General features: G+C 34.6%; 1 protein-coding gene across 10 annotated transcripts in view; it reads right to left on the reverse strand.

Annotated features, from left to right (window-relative positions):
- Positions 1 to 886: 886 nt before the first annotated feature.
- LOC116176426 (serine/threonine-protein kinase tousled-like 2) overlaps positions 887 to 19,321 on the reverse strand; it is a 100,511-nt gene continuing 82,076 nt past the window's right edge. For 8 of the 10 annotated variants that reach the window (XM_031494982.1, XM_031494989.1, XM_031494988.1 and 5 more), the window contains 6 exons: positions 12,067 to 12,308; positions 10,890 to 11,419; positions 10,626 to 10,833; positions 6,347 to 7,041; positions 5,958 to 6,177; positions 887 to 2,270 (listed from right to left, as the gene is read on the reverse strand). In XM_031494982.1, coding sequence (XP_031350842.1) covers positions 2,049 to 2,270; positions 5,958 to 6,177; positions 6,347 to 7,041; positions 10,626 to 10,833; positions 10,890 to 11,419; positions 12,067 to 12,308 — 2,117 coding nt within the window. In that variant the 3' untranslated portion in view covers positions 887 to 2,048. The remainder of the gene's footprint in view (positions 2,271 to 5,957; positions 6,178 to 6,346; positions 7,042 to 10,625; positions 10,834 to 10,889; positions 11,420 to 12,066; positions 12,309 to 19,321) is intronic. The other 2 variants (XM_031494986.1, XM_031494985.1) reach the window with 1 other exon arrangement.

Here is a 19,321-nt window from a genome sequence, read left to right on the forward strand (position 1 = left end):
GATTGGGGGGCAGGAGGGTTAAAAAGTTCGCGCATGAGTAAATTAACATGCTCGAAAATGTAGATATAAGTATTATATGCGAACTCACACATCAAAAAAATGCTTTAGCGTTTAGCCGATAATAAAAATAGGGTGCATTTACCATTTGTTTTAGTTAATATACATTACTCATTTATATATTTTTGCTTTTAATTTTCTACATATTCAACTCTGATTTGTTTGACATTTTTTATGCACTATATATTTGAATTCGAAGGTACAGTAAGTGCATATGGGAAATTTTAATTTTTACGATTTTTGTCTAATGGATTTATCAACTCGTATATCTTCCCTTTCCATTTTCTTTTGTTGTTCAGTTAAGGCACTTTAGGCCCTTGCCGATGACTATTTCGTTATATAGCAAATAGTCATGAATAGCATTTCAACGCGCATGTAAAGGTACTAGCAAACCATAAAAACAAATGTAACAAAAAAGTTTAATTTAGTCGTGGCATGTGAATCAAACAGTAGTATATTTCTTTGTGGACAAGTAATAAACTTGGTTTTAAAACTTTTACTGTGTAATTCATACACACTGTATGTACAATGGTTTGTATATTCCAAAAAAAAAATGTGAACGATTGTATAAAACAAAAAGTATAGATACAAGTACAATAAACAATAAAATAACGATACATTTTCGTTTTTCTACTCATGACTTGCTTAACTACGTCTTATCACAATGTCCGTGGCGAACCACCCACACAAACAGCACAGTATAAATAATTAACATGTATTTATTTGCGAGTTTTATATTGGACATTTGGCATCCACTCGATTGCAGCACAGGCTGGTACAAGATACTTAAAAATAAGTTAGCCGAATGTTGCCAAACATATTGAAAACGTTAACTACAACATTGTTTATTAATTGTTACTATTTCAACTGTACACGATACAACCTTATAAGTAAGATTAAAACTGTTAAAGTTTATTCTACAACGTATTGCGCTCGTCGGAAAAAAATCCGCTTCGCACAATACTAATCGGAGCATAATTTTCAACGTTTGTTTGGCATTTGATTCAGTTCAACAAGCTAAAAATTTACAAATATCTTGTTTGAGACATTTTGTTTTGTTTTGTTTCAATTTGGAAAACCTCACTTTGTTTCATGAATGTGTACATTGTGACTATCGAAGAATTAGCTTATATACAGTAAAAATAACTTATTAACTATGTAAAAATTTGGTACGAACAAACTGAGGTTTCTCTATACATAGTTGCTACTTAGTTTTAACAAAATTTATACTCTCAACTGCCACAGTATATACAAGTAATAATGTATAAACTTAAACATCCACTGTCCAAGTAATAACCGTGCAATAAATAAAAAAAGAATCTCCTTGTAACGAATAAAATTGTAACTACGTGCTGTTACAAAAATGTCTCAATGCTGCAAAGAGAATAAATTGCTTATTAAATAAAAACATGCGAAACATTAAGCCCATTCAAGCTGAGCGTAGTCCATTTGATTTGAGAGATTTAATAAGCGTATCATCACCGTAGTGATCGACGTTTCCTGTACATATTCTACTTATGATAATAATTATCGAAAATAGGGACTGTAGCGAACGAAATACACACTATGATACAAAGCAAGGTCACTTTATAAATTAACTTAAATCGTACGATACTACCAATTTGCACTTGTTTTTTCAGTTTGCTGGACTGCAACTTCAGGATTTCAACCAAGCTTGAAAATTTTCTTCACTTCCAAGCGCGCTCACTACCACGAATAAAATTCCCAATCTTCGTTATTCCTTTAGGACAGGAAGCATAAGCAGTATGAGGAAAGAGAGAGATAAGATATATAATATAAGATGAAAAATTCTGGTGTCTTTATTTTTTAGGATTGTTTATTTATAAAGTGTTCACTGTTGACTGATCATTCTCAAATCACGTTCCACTTAAATTATTAATTATCTAAAGTTTTGTTTCTTTTAAGAGTCAGATTGTACGCAATTAAAATTAAATACACTTTTTAAATAACTTAGGAAACACTGCACAGCACTAAGACGATGATGAAGCATTCATGGCTCCACCAAAAATGCCCGTCGAGAAGGAACCTACTTGTTGTTGCTGCTGCTGCTGCTGTTGTTGCTGCTGCTGCTGCTGATTGGAGGTGAGCCTTGAATGCTTCGGCATCGGGGGTTGCAAATATTCATGCCTAGCCAATGACAATACATCTATACGATCTTCTTTCCTATACGCTAAACAGGAACGAATGAAACTCTGAAACAATAAAGGTACTTAGACTATAAGTCGAATGAACAGTGGAAGACAACAAATTAACTAGTAAAGCAACCCTAACAAAAATTTCAGTCAGTGGTGACACATAGATCGTTTTTGCTACTGACATTTCGCAATGAGTGAAAATGGTATTTTACAATATCCACGAGTTGATGTGGTTCTCTCTACTACTGCCATTACAAAAATATGCTCATTACATTTGTCACCAATTACAGTAACTTAAAAATGCTACAACTTTGGTTAATTTTCTAATCGGTACAGTTTCTTCTCTGATAGGATAAAAAGTCAGGAAAAAATCATAATGAAATATTGAGGAAGTAGAAATAAAAAAGAATAGAGAACTGAAAGACGAAATACGTGAAGTAAATCAGAAATGAAAAAAAAGGTAATTTACAGGGTGTTCTATTTAAAAAATTTTTTGTTTCCGGTCAAACCCAAAGTGAAAAAAATTGCCATTATGACCAATGAATTATCTCTTTAGAAAAAAAAAACGGTTCATAGATAAACGATACACGCTGAAGAAATTCCCAAAGCCAAACTGAGAACCACAATATTTCTTAATATTTTTGAACTTTCAATTGCCACATTCTCTTCTCTCATGCTTGAAGAAGTGGCATTTCAAGGTGGCTTATATGATTTATGATCAAAACTGAAGATAATATCAGCTCCTACATTTAAATTGACAATTGCCCCACATACTTTGCATATTAAGCGCATTTTCCAACTAATGTTTGAAGGTGCTATCTATTATGAGCACTTTCTCCGTCCGTCCGTTTGTTCAAGGCCTTTAACTACGCCTACCGTTTTCAAGATATTTAATGTGTGCATGTAGTAATTTTAACCACATATACTTCTAGTGCAGACAAGCATATTGTAAAAATCAGACGTGTGCATACGCAAACGGCGCAAAGTCAACTTTCTGATTAATAGATATTTTTTTTAATTTAACCAAAGATTCTTCTAGTAAAGGCAAACATATCGTATATTTTAAACATCAGGCGTACGCATAATGCTAATTTTCTTATAAGAATATTTATGCCATAACTTATTTTCCTTTGTACACATAAATAGTGATTACATGACATTTCGAGAAGTACTGATCAATTCATGGAAAATGCGCTAGCCACTCGCTTTGTTTTCTTTTTTCTCCTAATTTTTTTCTCTCCGCCCATTCTACATATTTCTAGTTGCCAACTGTTCAAAGCGCTTTTTTGTTTGCCAATTCCGTTCTAACATTCTTGATAGCTACAGGGGTTATTCGTTTCTTCTAATGGTTCCTTTATTTCTTCCATTTTGATTTTGCCATATTCCTTGAACTTCGCTTTTATTTTTTAACTTGTGCTCTTTTGATGTTTATTTAATACTTTCTAGTAGTTCTTCATTTTTGGCCGTTCAAATGGTGACAAATACTTTGTCTCTGTTGCATTTCCTGAAATATTCTGTAGGTCGTAACGCTGGTTGGTTGCTCATGGGTGAAAATATCCCAAGCCGTAACTTTTTCCTCTTTTTAGTAGCCTGATATAGGCTTTTATTTGTTGTGTAAACAATGCCATTTAGACGTTACTTCGGCCTGTACACCAAGAATAATGACAGGACATCCTGTATATGAGAGATTATTTCAATTTATTAAGTAAATCTTAGAGCCCCTTCTCAAGAGGCGTTTTTAAAGCGCTGTAGAGTGGCGCCTCTGGTAGGAAAACGCTGCTTTATATCGACGCCTTCACACGGAGCGGCGCTGTAGCGCGTCTGCAACGTTGCGGGATGTTCAATTCTGTTGTATACATACTTGTGAAATCTCCAAAATCGACACTGAGGAAATGCATATAAAATTTGTTAAGAGTCTCGAAGGTCATCCTACAACGTATGATGAAAAACCTTTCTCTACTCTACATAGAGGATGGGTATGAACCCAAAATTGGCGCAAAAAGCAAAAGGTCGACTGGGCCCATCGCGATACACAGCTATTTTATTTCAGTTTCGCGGGTGTCACTTGTCGGCGCCCGGCGAAACACGTCGCATGCGACCTGGTAGCGCTGCTGAGCGACTTGACAGTTGTGCCCGCGACCCACACAATCGTGTACCGCGCTACTCCGTCGCGCCACTCTGCAGCGCTTCAAAAACGCCTCGTGATAAGAGGCTTTAAGAGACTATTACGAATTAAGCACAAAGTTAGTTCGTTTCATTTGAATTTGTATCTCAGTGTTTGTGTTTTCTCTTAGAAATTTATTAGATGCGTTTAAAATTTATTGCTTTTGTAAATTACTCAATTTAGTAGTAAGGTTACATCCGATCGTTTACGATAGGGAGTTTTATTATCACGCGAAAATTAATTAACGCACGTGTTCTGGTGCTGATAACGAAGACGGGGGTGTTTCAAAAAACTACGCGTTTAATATTGGAGAAGCGGGAGCGCTTGGCGTGTTACGTCGTGATTGGCGATTTTTTTTTAAAATTCGTAAAGAAGACTATTTTATGGTAGAGGTGGTGTTTCTTTAAAATACTGGAAATGATAAGAAAACGCGGCTGCCAATTTTGTGACGGTTGAAGAGCGTGTCCATTTGTACGGTCAGTCAGCCTGTTTTTTCCGACCAAGAATTGCAGTGGAATTTATTTTTTCAAAATTTCAAAAACTAATTTCCTATTCGTGATTTTCATGTTCAAAATCGCATAGATAACAAATTTCATCGGAATGAGAATTTTTTTCGTACCCCCATCTAGGGGTGCACCCTTTCGTTGTAGGAATTTTGAAAAAAAAATTGCAAAATCACTTGTGGAAGTGACTTGTGCTTGTTTTGATCCCCTCTCCCACCCAATTTTTTTTTACATAAATTTTTTTTACATACATATGTGTAACACCCTGTATAGCTTGTCTATAATACAGACAGAAAAAATCAGAACAAGATGAAAACTAAGAGTATAATGAATAATTTAGATAGGAATAGGAAATATTGCTATTACAATATTGGCAACATAAAGGGACATAGAGTAAGAAAACCTAGAAAAGTATAAGGGAATAATACCCATTTACTAGTTATTAAACAACGGGTACACACAAATGCAGAAAATTAAAAAAAATTAGCTGTCATCTTGTATTGTATTACAAAATAAAAACAATGAAACAATGCAACTTACTGGACGACGATACACATGACTAAACAGTTCAGGTTATATTTAAAAAGTTACAATAGGACAGAAAAACAACGCAATAAGACCGCAAAATAAAAAAAAACATGCTGGAATTAGTATTACTATAAAATAGTACATAAGTAAGAAGGAAGTAAATTAAAAACACCTAGAAATTAGGGCAGTCTAAATAACAGGTTAAAAAGGTACAAAGCATTTTTTACTTATAATTGCACAAAACGTTTGTATTTTATCGAGTAAATTTGGGTTGTTTAGGTCATGAAAATCTGTTGCCTAGCAATTTCGAGTCCAATAAGTGAAAAAACCACTAGTGCATTTGTTGCTGGAAAAGTTGCAGGTAACTTTTGCCGCCGTCAAAGTGACAATTGCACTGCGGCTTATGCGATTTTTTATACATGAGTTGAATTGTCATTAGAAAATACTACTATTTGCATATTTCACTATTCATCTGACTCGACGGAAGTCACCTACTGTACTGATTTTTTGGCTGAAGTCGAAATTAAAAATTTAAAAATAAATACATACCTTGGCCTCATTTGTAACCGCAGGTTTATTTGCAAATTGAACTTCTGTAGCTTTTAAAATAGTATTTTCTTCTAAAATTGTAGCTTGTGATTGATTGTGTCCAAATGGCTTTTTACCATATAAACATTGATAAAAAATAACCCCGACACTCCATACATCTACTTTAGAAGATATTTTTGGAGGATTTTTACCGACTACAAAACATTCAGGAGGTAGATACCTAAAAAGAGATTAACATTCAGTGTCAGTGTCAGTAAAATGAAATGATTGATGATAAACTTTATTCAGTCCCGTCTTGAAACATGTTCGCCAACACATTTAATTCTGGGAACTAGTGTATCATCATTTAGAATAATTAATGCAAACACTAAAAAAAGGGGAGTACTTACCAATACGTGCCTGCTCCTTGTGATGTAAGGTCCATACCCTGATCCGGATTATAATTTTCTTCATCCATAACTTTACTAAGGCCAAAATCTGTGATTTTAATTTCGCCACAGACATTGCCTTCGGTGAGCAAAATATTTCCAGGTTTTAGGTCGTAATGTATCACGGGAGGTTTAATTTCATTCAGGTACTTTAACGCAGACACAACCTGCATCACTATCGATCGCGCTTCTCTTTCCGGTATTGTCTTATGCTGCTTAAGGTAAAAGTCAAGGTCGTGACCATCACAGTATTCCAAAACGGTACAAAAAGAATTGGCGTCTATCTCGAAGACATCGTAGAGTTTAACAACTCTCGGATGATCCAAGGACTTATGAATATTGTACTCCCTTAACGCGTGCTTAATGTAATTCGCTTTTTTATCCTCCTTCCAATCCTTATTAAGCTGATGAACTTTACACGCTACGTATCTCTGCTCCTTCAAATCGAACGCCTTATGCACCTCGCTAAAACCTCCCTTGCCCAGCAGCATAAGCAGGAGATACCGATCGTTGAGCACTGGATGGTTATTAAATCGCGATTGATCTTCGTTGTGAATACGTTTTAATTCTCTAATATGCAAATTTCTTTCCCTTTCTAACTTTTCCATTTCCAATTGAAGATCAGCATCTTCTTTTTTCAGTGCGCTTTGCCTTAACTGAAAGTAAAAAACACATTTTTACTCAATTTAGTATTTTTCGGAATTGTAATACAGGGTGTAACAGGTAAGTTTGTAAAAAATAATTTAAAAAATGGGCGCAAAGAAATATTTAAAAAAAGTAGAATATTCCTTAGAACATTTTTAAATGTGATGCACCAAGATTGATGAAATTGGTGAAGAAAATCAAATCCCATTTTTTTTTAAATTTGAATAAATCCAGTACTTGCTGTAATTTATCATATTACTTGTCCATAATTTATATGTATTTATTTTTTTATTGGACAAAATTAACATTAGCTATCTTTCGATTTTGACATGCATCTAATTTATTTATTGGTATTAATTAAACAGAATTTTTTCATGTATTGAGTGCCCCCCACCCTCAAAAAATTATATATAATATACAAATAATACATATTAGGTGTGTTATTGTTCCTGCGGTTTGTTATGTACACAAAATCAAAAGTTATATAGATTGAATTAGTTCAAAAGACATTAAAATGGCACTATAAATTTCTGGAATTCTGTAATTCTACAAATTTTGCAATTCACACTTTTTGCTGACATTTTAAAAAAAAATCCAGTTTTTTTAAATTAAATTTCAAGAAATATTATGAAAACTGCCCTGGAATCTTTCTGGAATTTCCCAGAATCTCTGGAAAATTTCATTTGTATCTTATGAAAATTTTTGAATTGGTTTCTGGAAATGTGTAATCTTCCTAAAACTCGTTTGAAAATTTTACCGTAGTCAGAGAGTCGGTTACAAAAGCAGTTATTTCTCCCCGTTTCAGTTTTAACTTTTAAAATCATTTAACAAAAATTGAATGTCTAAAAAAATTTTTTTAACTTTCTTCTTTCTTGGAAAGATCAAGAAAATATTCTAGCATCCCAGATTCGTTTGGAGACCTTTGTATAACCTTCTCTGAAACGCTTTCATATTTACCTACAACATTCCCTGCATTGGGATATTCAAAGGACAGATAGGAGAAGATAGTTTTTCAATAACAGTCTCCACTAGAAAGTAAAGAAAATGTCAAGAAAAGTTACTTTGGCCATTAGGGAAGATATGGGAAAGATACATAAGAAATAAAAACTTTGTCTATCAGTGTTAAAAAATGCCATTGCGTACTCCAAAAGAACTTCCCGAAGATTCCACGTCACCGGGGAAAAACGGAAATGGGGGACGAAAAAAAAGGAGATTACCCAAAAGCGTTACCAAGTTCGACGGGACTGCTAGTTGTTGAATAAAAGATTTTTTATTGTTAGCATACTGGTTAACTAAATTATCAATAAAAAACGTACACAGTGTAAAATTGTCTGTAGACTCCTAAAGCTCATTTTAAAATCCAAGTTTAGTAACTACATATGTATAACCTACCGTTTAATAAAAATCACACAACAGATATACAGTGTCCAAGATTAACGATGTCTATAATGGGGAGATCTTGGAAACCATAGAAGATTCGAAGATGGTCAAATTAGGGAAAAGTGGCGCCAATTAATAAGGTATTATCGTGCTGTAAAGAACACCAGAAAATTCCGATTACTTCCTACGCTATACCAGAAAAACTGAAATTTGCTGTTTTGTTTTAATTTTTGTCTGGTGTTAGATACAGAAAAATAAAAACACTTCCCCAGTGCCACAACATTTCATTTCGGAGAAGAGATACCACGCGATCGTGCGAGAATAGTTATTGGACAAGTGAGAGGTATAGGTTATTTGCGATTTCGTTTAGCTGTAAATCATGTAGTGTGTAATAATGACCAATAAATGCCGATTACCGCTTAAAAATACACAATACTTCAAAAGATTTAAAGTGCACAACATGCATTTTTGCAACAAATCTTCAACATGTTCTGAAACAACATCTCAAAGCACAACAGCCTTCAAAGCATTTAAAATGTGCACAGTGTGATTATAGAACGAACGAAAAATCAAATTTAGGTAGACTTTTGCAACATATTTGGAAATCACATCTCTTAAGACACAAGTCTTCAGAGGATTTAAAATGTGAACAGTGTGATTTTGTAACAATTCACCACAATGCCCTGAAACTGCATTTCTTAACTGTGAAATCACAAAGGATTTGAAATGTGCACACTGTAATGGCAGTATAAACGCTGCCACTTGCTACCAAGGATTTGAACTTTTCTTAATTGTTATTTTTTATTTCTTATTTGTTATTTTTGTGACCATAAACTGGGCTTAAAGTGTAATTATCGTATTATAAAGAAAACCAGAAAATTCCTATTACTTCTGAAGATATGCCAGAAAAACCCAAATTTGGCAATTTTTTCCTGATGTTATTTGAACAGGTACAGAAGAAAAACATTCTCATTGCTTTTTTCGCTCTACAATATACCGTTGAGAGATTTTCAATACAAAGTTTCGTTTCAGAAAATCATCATCAACTTTATTTATTTATACTTATGGCCCTTAAAAGAAACATACTTACTGTATAAATAAATAAAGTAAATCTTAATTTTAGTATAATTGTAATTCAGTGTCGGGTGATAAAATAGCCTATCATAATATCTTACATCTGTGATAACCAATTGTGATTGCTGTGTTAGGGGTAATTATACTGTATATGGTATATGTAGGTATTCATTCGATTATGTAATTAGTATAAATTGTACAATTCACAACAATGACGCGTGTGAAAGTGCAAATTTCAAACGCAATATCTATCTACTGAGTAGCATTTTTTATACCAATACAACAATGTACGGCACACAAGGAAAAAACAAAAGTTGGAAACTGTTGGTTTCAACAGAACGTTTCCACTTTCTAGGAAATTTGCCCGATAGGCATCTTTGCACAATTAGGGAATTCTGCACAGGTGCACCTTCCTATTGAAACCTATAGTTTCCAACTTTTGTTTATTCTTTGTTTGCCGTACATCGTTGTATTTGTAATAAAAAATACTATTCAATACAGTATGTACTTTTTTTACGGGCCATATAAATCAAGAAAATTGATGATGATTACTCAAAAACGAAACGCTGTATTGAAAATCTCACAACAGTGTCTTGTAGAGCTCAAAAAGTGGCAATTAGAAAATGGTTTGTCTGTCCCTTATACCTGTCTAAACTGTTTATCCGATCACGATGAAACTTTGGGGAATGGTTAGACGTCAGTCCGCAAAGGTTAGTATACTTTCCAAAATTCCCACTGGAACAGGGAAAACGGGAATGGGGTGTGGGATTTCCTAAAACAGACATGAATATTGAATATCCTCACGGCAATACAGCCAAATTGCGATCAAAAGCCCACCTGATCAATATTAGAAAACCTTTAAAAATCCCAACTAAGCTTTACACACAGAGTGGTCACTTTGCAGTATGTGAAAAAAATTAGAGTATTTGAAATTCAAAATTATGCATACAGTTAACTTTTCTTTCAAATGTTCAAACTTAAAATTTGGATTTGATATTTGCGAATGTTCAAAAACCTTCAGAGGGAAAAGCACATATCCAACTGTAACAAAGGACCTCTAAATTCTGCCCATTGATTTTTTTTGACAAACTTCAGGTATTGCATTCCAAACATTAAAGAACAAAAATAAAAAGACACTTACTTTTAATATTTCATCAGCCTCATAATACTCCTGTAAAGTTAAGGAACCAGGTACTGCATCTGGCTTTAGAAACGTTGTATCTGTGCCATTATGCATCGCAGAATTATTTCTTTTCCGACCACCTTCACTATTCGAAGGCCTTTTTTTACCTAATAATTTTTTTTGTCTATCAATTTCTTCTCTCTCCGACGTGATTTCTTCCTGCCGCCTGCAAAATCAAACGCTCAAGTTTGAAAGACGACTTAAAAATGGCAAACTCATTACCTTGCGAGCTCCTGAAACGCGTGTCCGTCCGTCCAGTTCTCTTGAAACGTCGCCCCTACCCGTTGAGTAACAAATTGTCCTAACCTAAGTCTATTTTGCATACATTTTTGCCGCGCCTCCTTTTTTTCGATTGAACTTTTTTCCATTAATAACTTTTTTACTACTTCAATGCACTTATTTATATGTTGCTTGTGCTGATCTATGGTTTTTTGTTGCGCTGATATTTGGTGTCGAAGCTCCTCATTCGTTCGCGTGAGTTCTTCAATTTTATTATTTCTTAATTCCAGATCCGATGACGCTTGCGTCTCAAACTCTTGTATCCTTTGACACGTCAATTCAGTCTGATTAACACGATTAAGCTGTAGATTTTTTTTGTCGACTTTCCTCGTCATTATACATACCTGTACAAGTTTACTAACCATTGTGGGGAGAGGAGGTCTAGGAGGTTGCTGTTTGTAAAATTCAAATGGGGTCGGTGTCACCGGCACCTGTGGTGATGGTAACCCCACCTGTTGGGGGGACGGTGGAAACTGAAACACAAATAACATATTTTTTTAATCCCAAATCAAAATTCTGCGTTAATAATTTTGGAAAAAATATTTTGAACCCAAAAGTAATTTTAAAAATGTCTCTTCCTACCCTATGGGGTCTGCCACGAAATGGGGCCATGATGTTTGTACCCAAGCTACTCAGACGTCATGTTAACCCAAATTTTTAAAATAATAAAAGCCCAATAAAAAATGAAAAATTTGACTCTTATGTACATTATGATCTGTACTTGTCTTATTAACGAATAAAATTTTTAATAGTGGAAAACAAATTAATTTATACCAATTAACACAATTGCTACATAAAGTAACTTTCACTAAAATGTTAATAATTATTACGAACCGACATTTTAGGCGTCCTACATACATATCACATAAATGGAGAAAATAGTTGCAAGTAAAATTCTTTTCCTCTATATGATGATAGGATTTCTATACAATCTGTTATGCAGTTACTTTTTCAATGAATGAGTTTATTTTAAGCTGGATTTGCAATCGTTTTTATTGCACTATAAAACCATCGGAATCTGGTACTACAGTATAAATTATTATCTTAATTACGATCAGGTTGCGAAAATTATTTAGGGTGACGTATTGGCAACTATCTACATTACATAGATAAATCTTACCATTGGGTATGGTTGTTGCGGCGACGGACTTTTCGCTCCACCGTGTCTAATAGGACTATTGCCCGAATGTTTATTACTAAAATAATCGTTAAATTTTTTACTATCTGTAGATACAGGTCTAACGCCTTTAATCGTCCCCCCTGTATCGTCAACTTTCCGTTTCCTTTTTCTTTCTGAAGGTGCTGTTCTTGGTAATTTTTCTGGAGTATTCGAGTCCACCTCTTTATCACTGTGAGACGAACCTGCAACATAAAAAACATGGCTATAGCAACGACAATACAGTGTTCAAATATCAAAAAATTAACTACAAACATTATTTACTATGCCGCATCCGTGTTCGAATTATCTAACCTGACTAGATTTATTCTTCAATCGTACATGAATGAGAGGAACACGTAACACAGAAACAGATGGATTGATAAATCGTGTGGTTGCAGCACTCGCTATCGTTACGTGCTGTAACAACATATAGTACTTTACGAAACCGAAGAAGAGTCATAAGTAAACCTTTTTATATTGGCATCTACCTGTCAATTAGTAGTTTGACTCGCCTACCTGACACTAATATACGGACATGACAGTAGAAATAATTTTGCCCAATGGCGTAAGTCAATACCTCCATATATCATTCCATGATTAATCATAGATTCTCATATTATTGGTATAGTGGAATAAAGATGCTACAGAAAACAAATTTACGTACCATCCCCAGAAAACAAAAAACCTGTTTTCGTCTTAGCTCTATATGCAGACAACGGCGGACTGACAGACATACATTTACTAACTGCTCTAAAAACACTAACAAATATTTGAAACTAAAACATACACCTCAAGGCCCTTCGTTGTTTATTGAAAGAAAACAAAAGGAATCGAATGAACACATACAAATGTATGGTAATCGTTAACAAATAAATAGAACAATGTTTTTCTTTAGCTCAAACCACATAGTGTTTGTAGATCAATAACGTTCCTGCGGTGTAATCAACAGAAAAAAACGCCATGTATAACTATAACCTTGGCATCGTGTTTCAAAGTTAGACGTGAACCATGCGGACGGGGGTTGATATGTAAATATAGTCAAAATCACGGCCAAATACAAAATTTTCACATTTAATAGATACAAGCTCATTGACCCAAAGCTTGTAACATCCGTTCAATGAAATGAATGTACGATATCATATCTTGAATTTGACGTCACGCGTTTTCGCCAGGAATGACACCAGTGGCGTAACTACAATGCCTCAAAGGTACGCAATGAGGACGGGCCCCGACTTAAAAGGGGCCTCGGCAAAAATGTACAACAAATTTAATTCGTTTATACAAAATTCTGAAAAAAAATTGAAAATTTCCCAAACTCCTTCAATGGTATGCTTCTATTAATTATTTAAATATTTTCCGTTCTTGAAGGAAGAGATAAAACGTATAAAAGTGTAATGCAAATGCTGGCTAATGTTTTATTTACGAAGGGCCATGCACCTGCTTTTTTTACAGTTTACAATTACAGTCCGAAGAAAATTCTGAATCATTGTTCACGGAGAGTAAACATAGGTGAAAAATCTGGAGCAATATCTGCAATATACAAAAATTAACAATCCGAGGAAGTAGGTAGGTAATTCTTGATTTTGAATAATTTAAATCTGACTTTAATCTAATACAAGATTTGATATGTTCAAAAGTCGAAACTCTATTAGATTTAAAAACAACCCCACTCCTTTCTCATTTGTCAAAAAAAATATTCCGAAGTCTCTTACATAAAGTAAATGAATTACTTTGTTAATTAGCGGGACCTTCTTCAATCTAGAAGGTATCTGGAGGTCCTGGATACGGTAACCTTAGCCTGAAGTTGTATTTCGAGATGAATGCCGCTAAGTAATTTTAACACTCCAGCATTTACCTCTGCGCGGGCGAAACAGTTTAAGACATTAAAAAGGCAGATTCGAATGAAGTCACTAATCAAACTAAACGAGTTTAAACATCGAAGGAACTGGCCAATATTAAACAAATCAAAATAAGGATAACTTTTAAAGTGAAACAATTAAATAACAAACAAAATCAAGAGTTACCTACCCCTAGTTACAAATAGCCGAAGTCAATACAATAAAACGAAGTTTTTTTTGTTTGACAATTAAGTTCGAACAAAATCAACTGGACTCTGATTGAACGCAGAAAGCAGTGACGCTAAATTTTACAATGGACCTGTGAACCAATGAATTACAAAATGCAAAATCAGCAAAGCTAAATCAAGACACTATTTTATACATCATACAGATTAACATCGCTTAAAAAATGCTGATATAAGGAAAGGGCCCCCAAATATTTTGAAGACGGGCCTCTAAAATGAAGTTACGCCACTGAATGACACTGTTTTATTGTCCATTAAAATTTCTAACACTAATTGAATTGAAACAGTCCGCCATATTGAAAAGGCAAACCTGACATTTTAGTGTGCTTTGATTGGTTAGTTTCTGTATAAGTTTAGAAACATTCGACTTGCACCAACTTGATCCTTTTGCTGTGTTGTAGTTTCAATGTGGAAATGCTCCTAATATTGATTTAGGATTTTATACTTATAAGTTTGTATTGTTCGTCTATCCGTCCGTGTGCGAAATAATTCATTTAGGACGCGGCCACGGCCCAATCGTTTGGAAATTTGACTTTTCTAAAATTTAACACCTTGAACGTGCAACGAATGAATAAAATTCCCATCTAAGACCTTAAACTTTTTATAGCTAAAACCAACATTCATGCCACAATTTTGTTGAGAAAACAATCCAAAAAGACTAAAAAACCAAAAAGTGAGAATTATCACCAAAAACACAGAAAGAATTAGATGATTATGGTTTACACACCGTGTCCAAGATAAGGATTTCTATCATGGGGAAGTTATTTGAACAGATACCAAAAAATAAAGAATACTTTCTCATTGCCACGTATGTATGAAGCCCTAGAAGAAACCGTTGAGAGAATTTTAATACAACATTTCGTTTCGAAGAAATCATCATCAACTTTAGTTTGTTATATGGCCCGTAAAAAAGTACACACTACCAAACCAGATGAAAACGAAAATGATGAATCAACTTTCTTATTTATTAATATATTTTGTTCAAATTTTAACCACAGACCAGTGGCGGATTCAACAGGGGGCGTGTTATAGATAACTTAATTGACAGTATTTCCATTACACCACTTTCTATCTTTCTAAATATGTGCACTACGTAGAAGCTATTCTTACACTATGGTACAATCTGTTCTCCGTAACCATTGGGGGATGGTCTTTGCGACTGAGGGAAGTTTAAAGTTTTATATTCGCAACGTGCCCCCCTTGAAAAGTATCTCTGGATCCGCCACTGCCACAGACACTTCTAGTAAAGGTAAAAAAAATCGCATATAGTAAAAATCTTTGAAATTTTAACCAATAATGCTTTTAGTAAAAACAAACGTATCGCATATTGTAAATATCAGATTTAGGTGCGCATGCGAGATATCTTTTTGAAATGTTAAGCACAGGTGGTTCTGTTAGAGGAAAACATAGCTCATATTGTAAACATTAGCGCAGTCTATGCGCAGTGCCAACTTCCATATTTATGAATATATTTCTTTGAAATCTTAACCATAGATGCTTCTAGTAAAGGAAAACATCACATGTAGTAAAAATCGAAGACTACAAATACCTCGACTCTCGACAAATACCATTAGTAAAGGCAAACCCGTCGCACATAGTAAAAACCAAATGCGCGCGTGCGCAGACTGAAAATTGCCAACTTTTTTACTTATAAAGTTCTCTCTAATTTTTAACCATAGACGCCAGCCAAAACAAATATAATAGAATTATTTTTCAAAAATGCGCTAAAAATTACACTATCAGTGGCCCAAAAGGGTGCATACTACAAACAAATTCTGATCGCGACAGAATTTGGTATTTGAAGATTCTTCCAAGATGAAAAAATAACGAATCCAAAATGAATTTTCAAAAATTAAATTGAAAAGAATTCCATGGGCATGGAGATATTTGGTCATACAATTTATTATATGTATCATAGTTTATAGTAGATATAGTGTGGAATAGCCAAATGGAATGAATTTATTGTTTTAGTTACTGTACATATTTATAGCCAATCCTGTAGCTCGTCAAATTTAAATTATAAATTGACATTCTTCAACCCTACCTTCAACCCCCTTCGAGTGACAGTTACAGTCCCCAATTTTTTTAATGGGAAGTATGAGCTTGTGATATGTCGTTTGAAAAGTATCTTCATTCTCTTTCAAAAAAATTTCATGAGGGTTGAAGGTAAAGATAACATACTTATTTTGTTTTAAATAACACTGCTGCGTCAATTGATATAGTGTCAATCAACAACTTACTTCTCTCAAAAGGGTGACAATTCTTACTATTTATCCCAAGACGCAGTATGAAGTGCTATACTATAACCCTGAATTGACCAAGAGCCGATTATCGCCTCATTTAAACTTATCTGATAGATAATATCCCACGTGAAAAAATGTTTCCGTGAAGTGCAAACTACCTGTCTGACGCAAAACCAGTCCTAAGTGTTAAATGATCAATTGTGTCAACTGATAAACCATAAAAATCAATCTATTGCAAGTTTAGTACGTGCTCTCTACAGCACAAAAATTTTGTTCAGTATAATGTCAATCTTCCGGTTTAACTGGAGATTGTATCTACTAATTTTTTTAATGGTCTCTACATCCTGCATATCATTTATTTTTAAATATGCAATAGAAAAACTAGGATAAAAATACCAATAGATTCTTGTTTAATGAAAAATACAGGAAAAAATTTGTGGTGGCTAGCAGGGGTACCACCTGTGCATGCGCGATTCTGTCCTTTTATGTCTAAGAATGTATGTGTATTGGGTTCCAATCGGTTCAGCGGTTTAGCTAGAAAGCGGAGTTTGACACACGATTCTGCCCAAAAGCGTTTCAGATCTTCCTGTTATGTCTAAGAATATGTGTACAAAATTTGGTTCCAAGCTCGCTTCCAAGCGGTTCAGCCGTTTAGCCGGAAATGAGAGTACAGACGGACCGGCGGACCGATATCATAGAAATTTTGTTTAATTCGGATTCCTGATGCTTCAAAACGTGTATTTCCGTAAAGAAGTGGGGGTTATTTTTTTACCCCAATGCATTACTAACCTACGGGAGGTAAAAATAACACTCATTAAAACTCATAACCTCCAAAAATGAAACCGTTATAGCAAATGCTTAAGATGTTCGTCGTTTCCAATTGGGCAATCAAGAACCTCATCAAAGCTTCATTCTCCAACAGCTTTTTGGACAACTTGTGGAGGGCTGTGCAATTTCCGGTTAAACCGGAAATAATCAAAAATGTCTAAATATTATGCACAACTCTCGTGCAGATAAAGCGCATTTTTTAAACCGACACTCCTGCAAATATTTGCTCTTAAAGTTTTGCCCTCACCAATGAATACATTTCTTCTAGACGTCCCAATCACTCTTTGTGAGTACCCTCCTCCGACAATCCGCTCTTGAAATATAAGAAATTAAAACTGATCACAAGGAGAACTATCATTGGTAGGAATTGATTCTCTTCGTTGAAAATATGATTTTGTTTGAGTTTTGTCCGTCCGTCCGGACCCACATTTGCGGTTTTGAACTAGTTTTAGAGGAATGGTACTAGAGCCCTGGATTTTTTTGCACACATGCATCTAGAAAAAAACTTTAATTTTCACTTTGTTACGACCCTTCGTTCTCCAAAATATATCATATCTCCGTTGCTAGGAATCCGATCCGGCCGATTGGCATGCCGTTGGACTTTCTCTTTGTGAGTATCGACTTCCGGCACTCTGCTCTCAAGATATTCGCATATGAAATTTTTACCCTACCAGCGGATGTGTCTCGTCCAGACCTTCCCTTTCCCTTTGTGAGTACCTGTTCCCCCACTCCGTTCCCCAAAATATATTAAATATCTCCGTTACTAGTTATCCGGTCCGGTCGCATGTGGTACCGTTGGATGTGCCTCAGAGAGACCTATCACTGTCCGTTTTTGAGTACCGACACCCGATTCTCAAAAATTTTGACCATACCAAGGGAATTTCATAAAGAATGCTCCGCAAATAAGATAATCATGGCGCAGTAGATCGTTTGTGCATCGCTCGAACCTAATTAAATCTGCTCGCATTCGCAAACACGACTTCTAATCCAGCTCATATTTCATAGCACTGATCCTTGAACTCGTAGAAATCCATTGACGAAATCGCTGTCTCTTTTCGGTCTCGAGTTAAACGAAGAACAGACGGACAAAATCATCATATAACGGCAATTATTTTTCTTCCGAAAGACGCGAAAACGATATTAATGACCTATCTCAAAATGTGATTCCCGGAGTCTCTTCTCTCCTGACTTTTGCCATGCTCCTCAGTAGCGTTAAATTTCGTCACAGCTGATTTTGTGTGATATCCTTAATGATAGTGATGATAATACTTGCTGGAAAACGTCTCGGCATTAAAGCGGCGTTCATCCACCCAGATAACTTTCTGTAATATACCAGGAATATTCAAAAATGTATATTTGAACATGCACTAAACACCATTGGGAAACAAAAATTAATGTATTTTTTCGCGAAGGATCCACGAATGACGTCACATATGACTTAAACGCGAGCAACATTACAAGTATAGCGATCGAGCAATCCTTATAATCATCCTTGGGTTCTACCTACCTATACTAAAGATATGCGAATATCTCAGATATTATGAGAATAAACTTAAAAGATTATTCGCCATGTATTCCGAATATTTTTAAAACATGAATATCACTTGGAATATTCTGAACATAAACTTTATAGAATGTATGGTTTTGTTTATATCAGTGGAAAGATTATAGTTTTGATAACTCAGAGGTATAATTTGTTTAGGGGGGTACCATTTGAAAAATATGACATTTGGTGAAAGTCAACCCAATTTGTTCGATCAAGTACCTAAAAACAATTATGTGACTGTGGAAGAGGTCTTAACCTGTGTCTCAGTTCAAAACTTAGCCGCCTGAGCGATTTAGTTTCTCTCAAAAAAAATTTGGAAAAACTGTCAAATTTTGACGAAAAAAGGTTATAACTTATAATAGCAAAATCGTTAAAGTTAGGGGTATAACATGTTACATAAAAAAATAAGTACTTTTCAAATGTTCCATTCAGTGCTCGATTTTAAAAAATGCAAGTTTGATACGCCACTGGAATACTTTAGAAATATGGCGCCGATAATTGATAATTTTGCTGTAT

The sequence above is a fragment of the Photinus pyralis genome, unplaced genomic scaffold, assembly GCF_008802855.1.
Source record: "Photinus pyralis isolate 1611_PpyrPB1 unplaced genomic scaffold, Ppyr1.3 Ppyr1.4_LG7, whole genome shotgun sequence".
Classification (NCBI taxonomy): Eukaryota; Metazoa; Arthropoda; class Insecta; order Coleoptera; family Lampyridae; genus Photinus; species Photinus pyralis.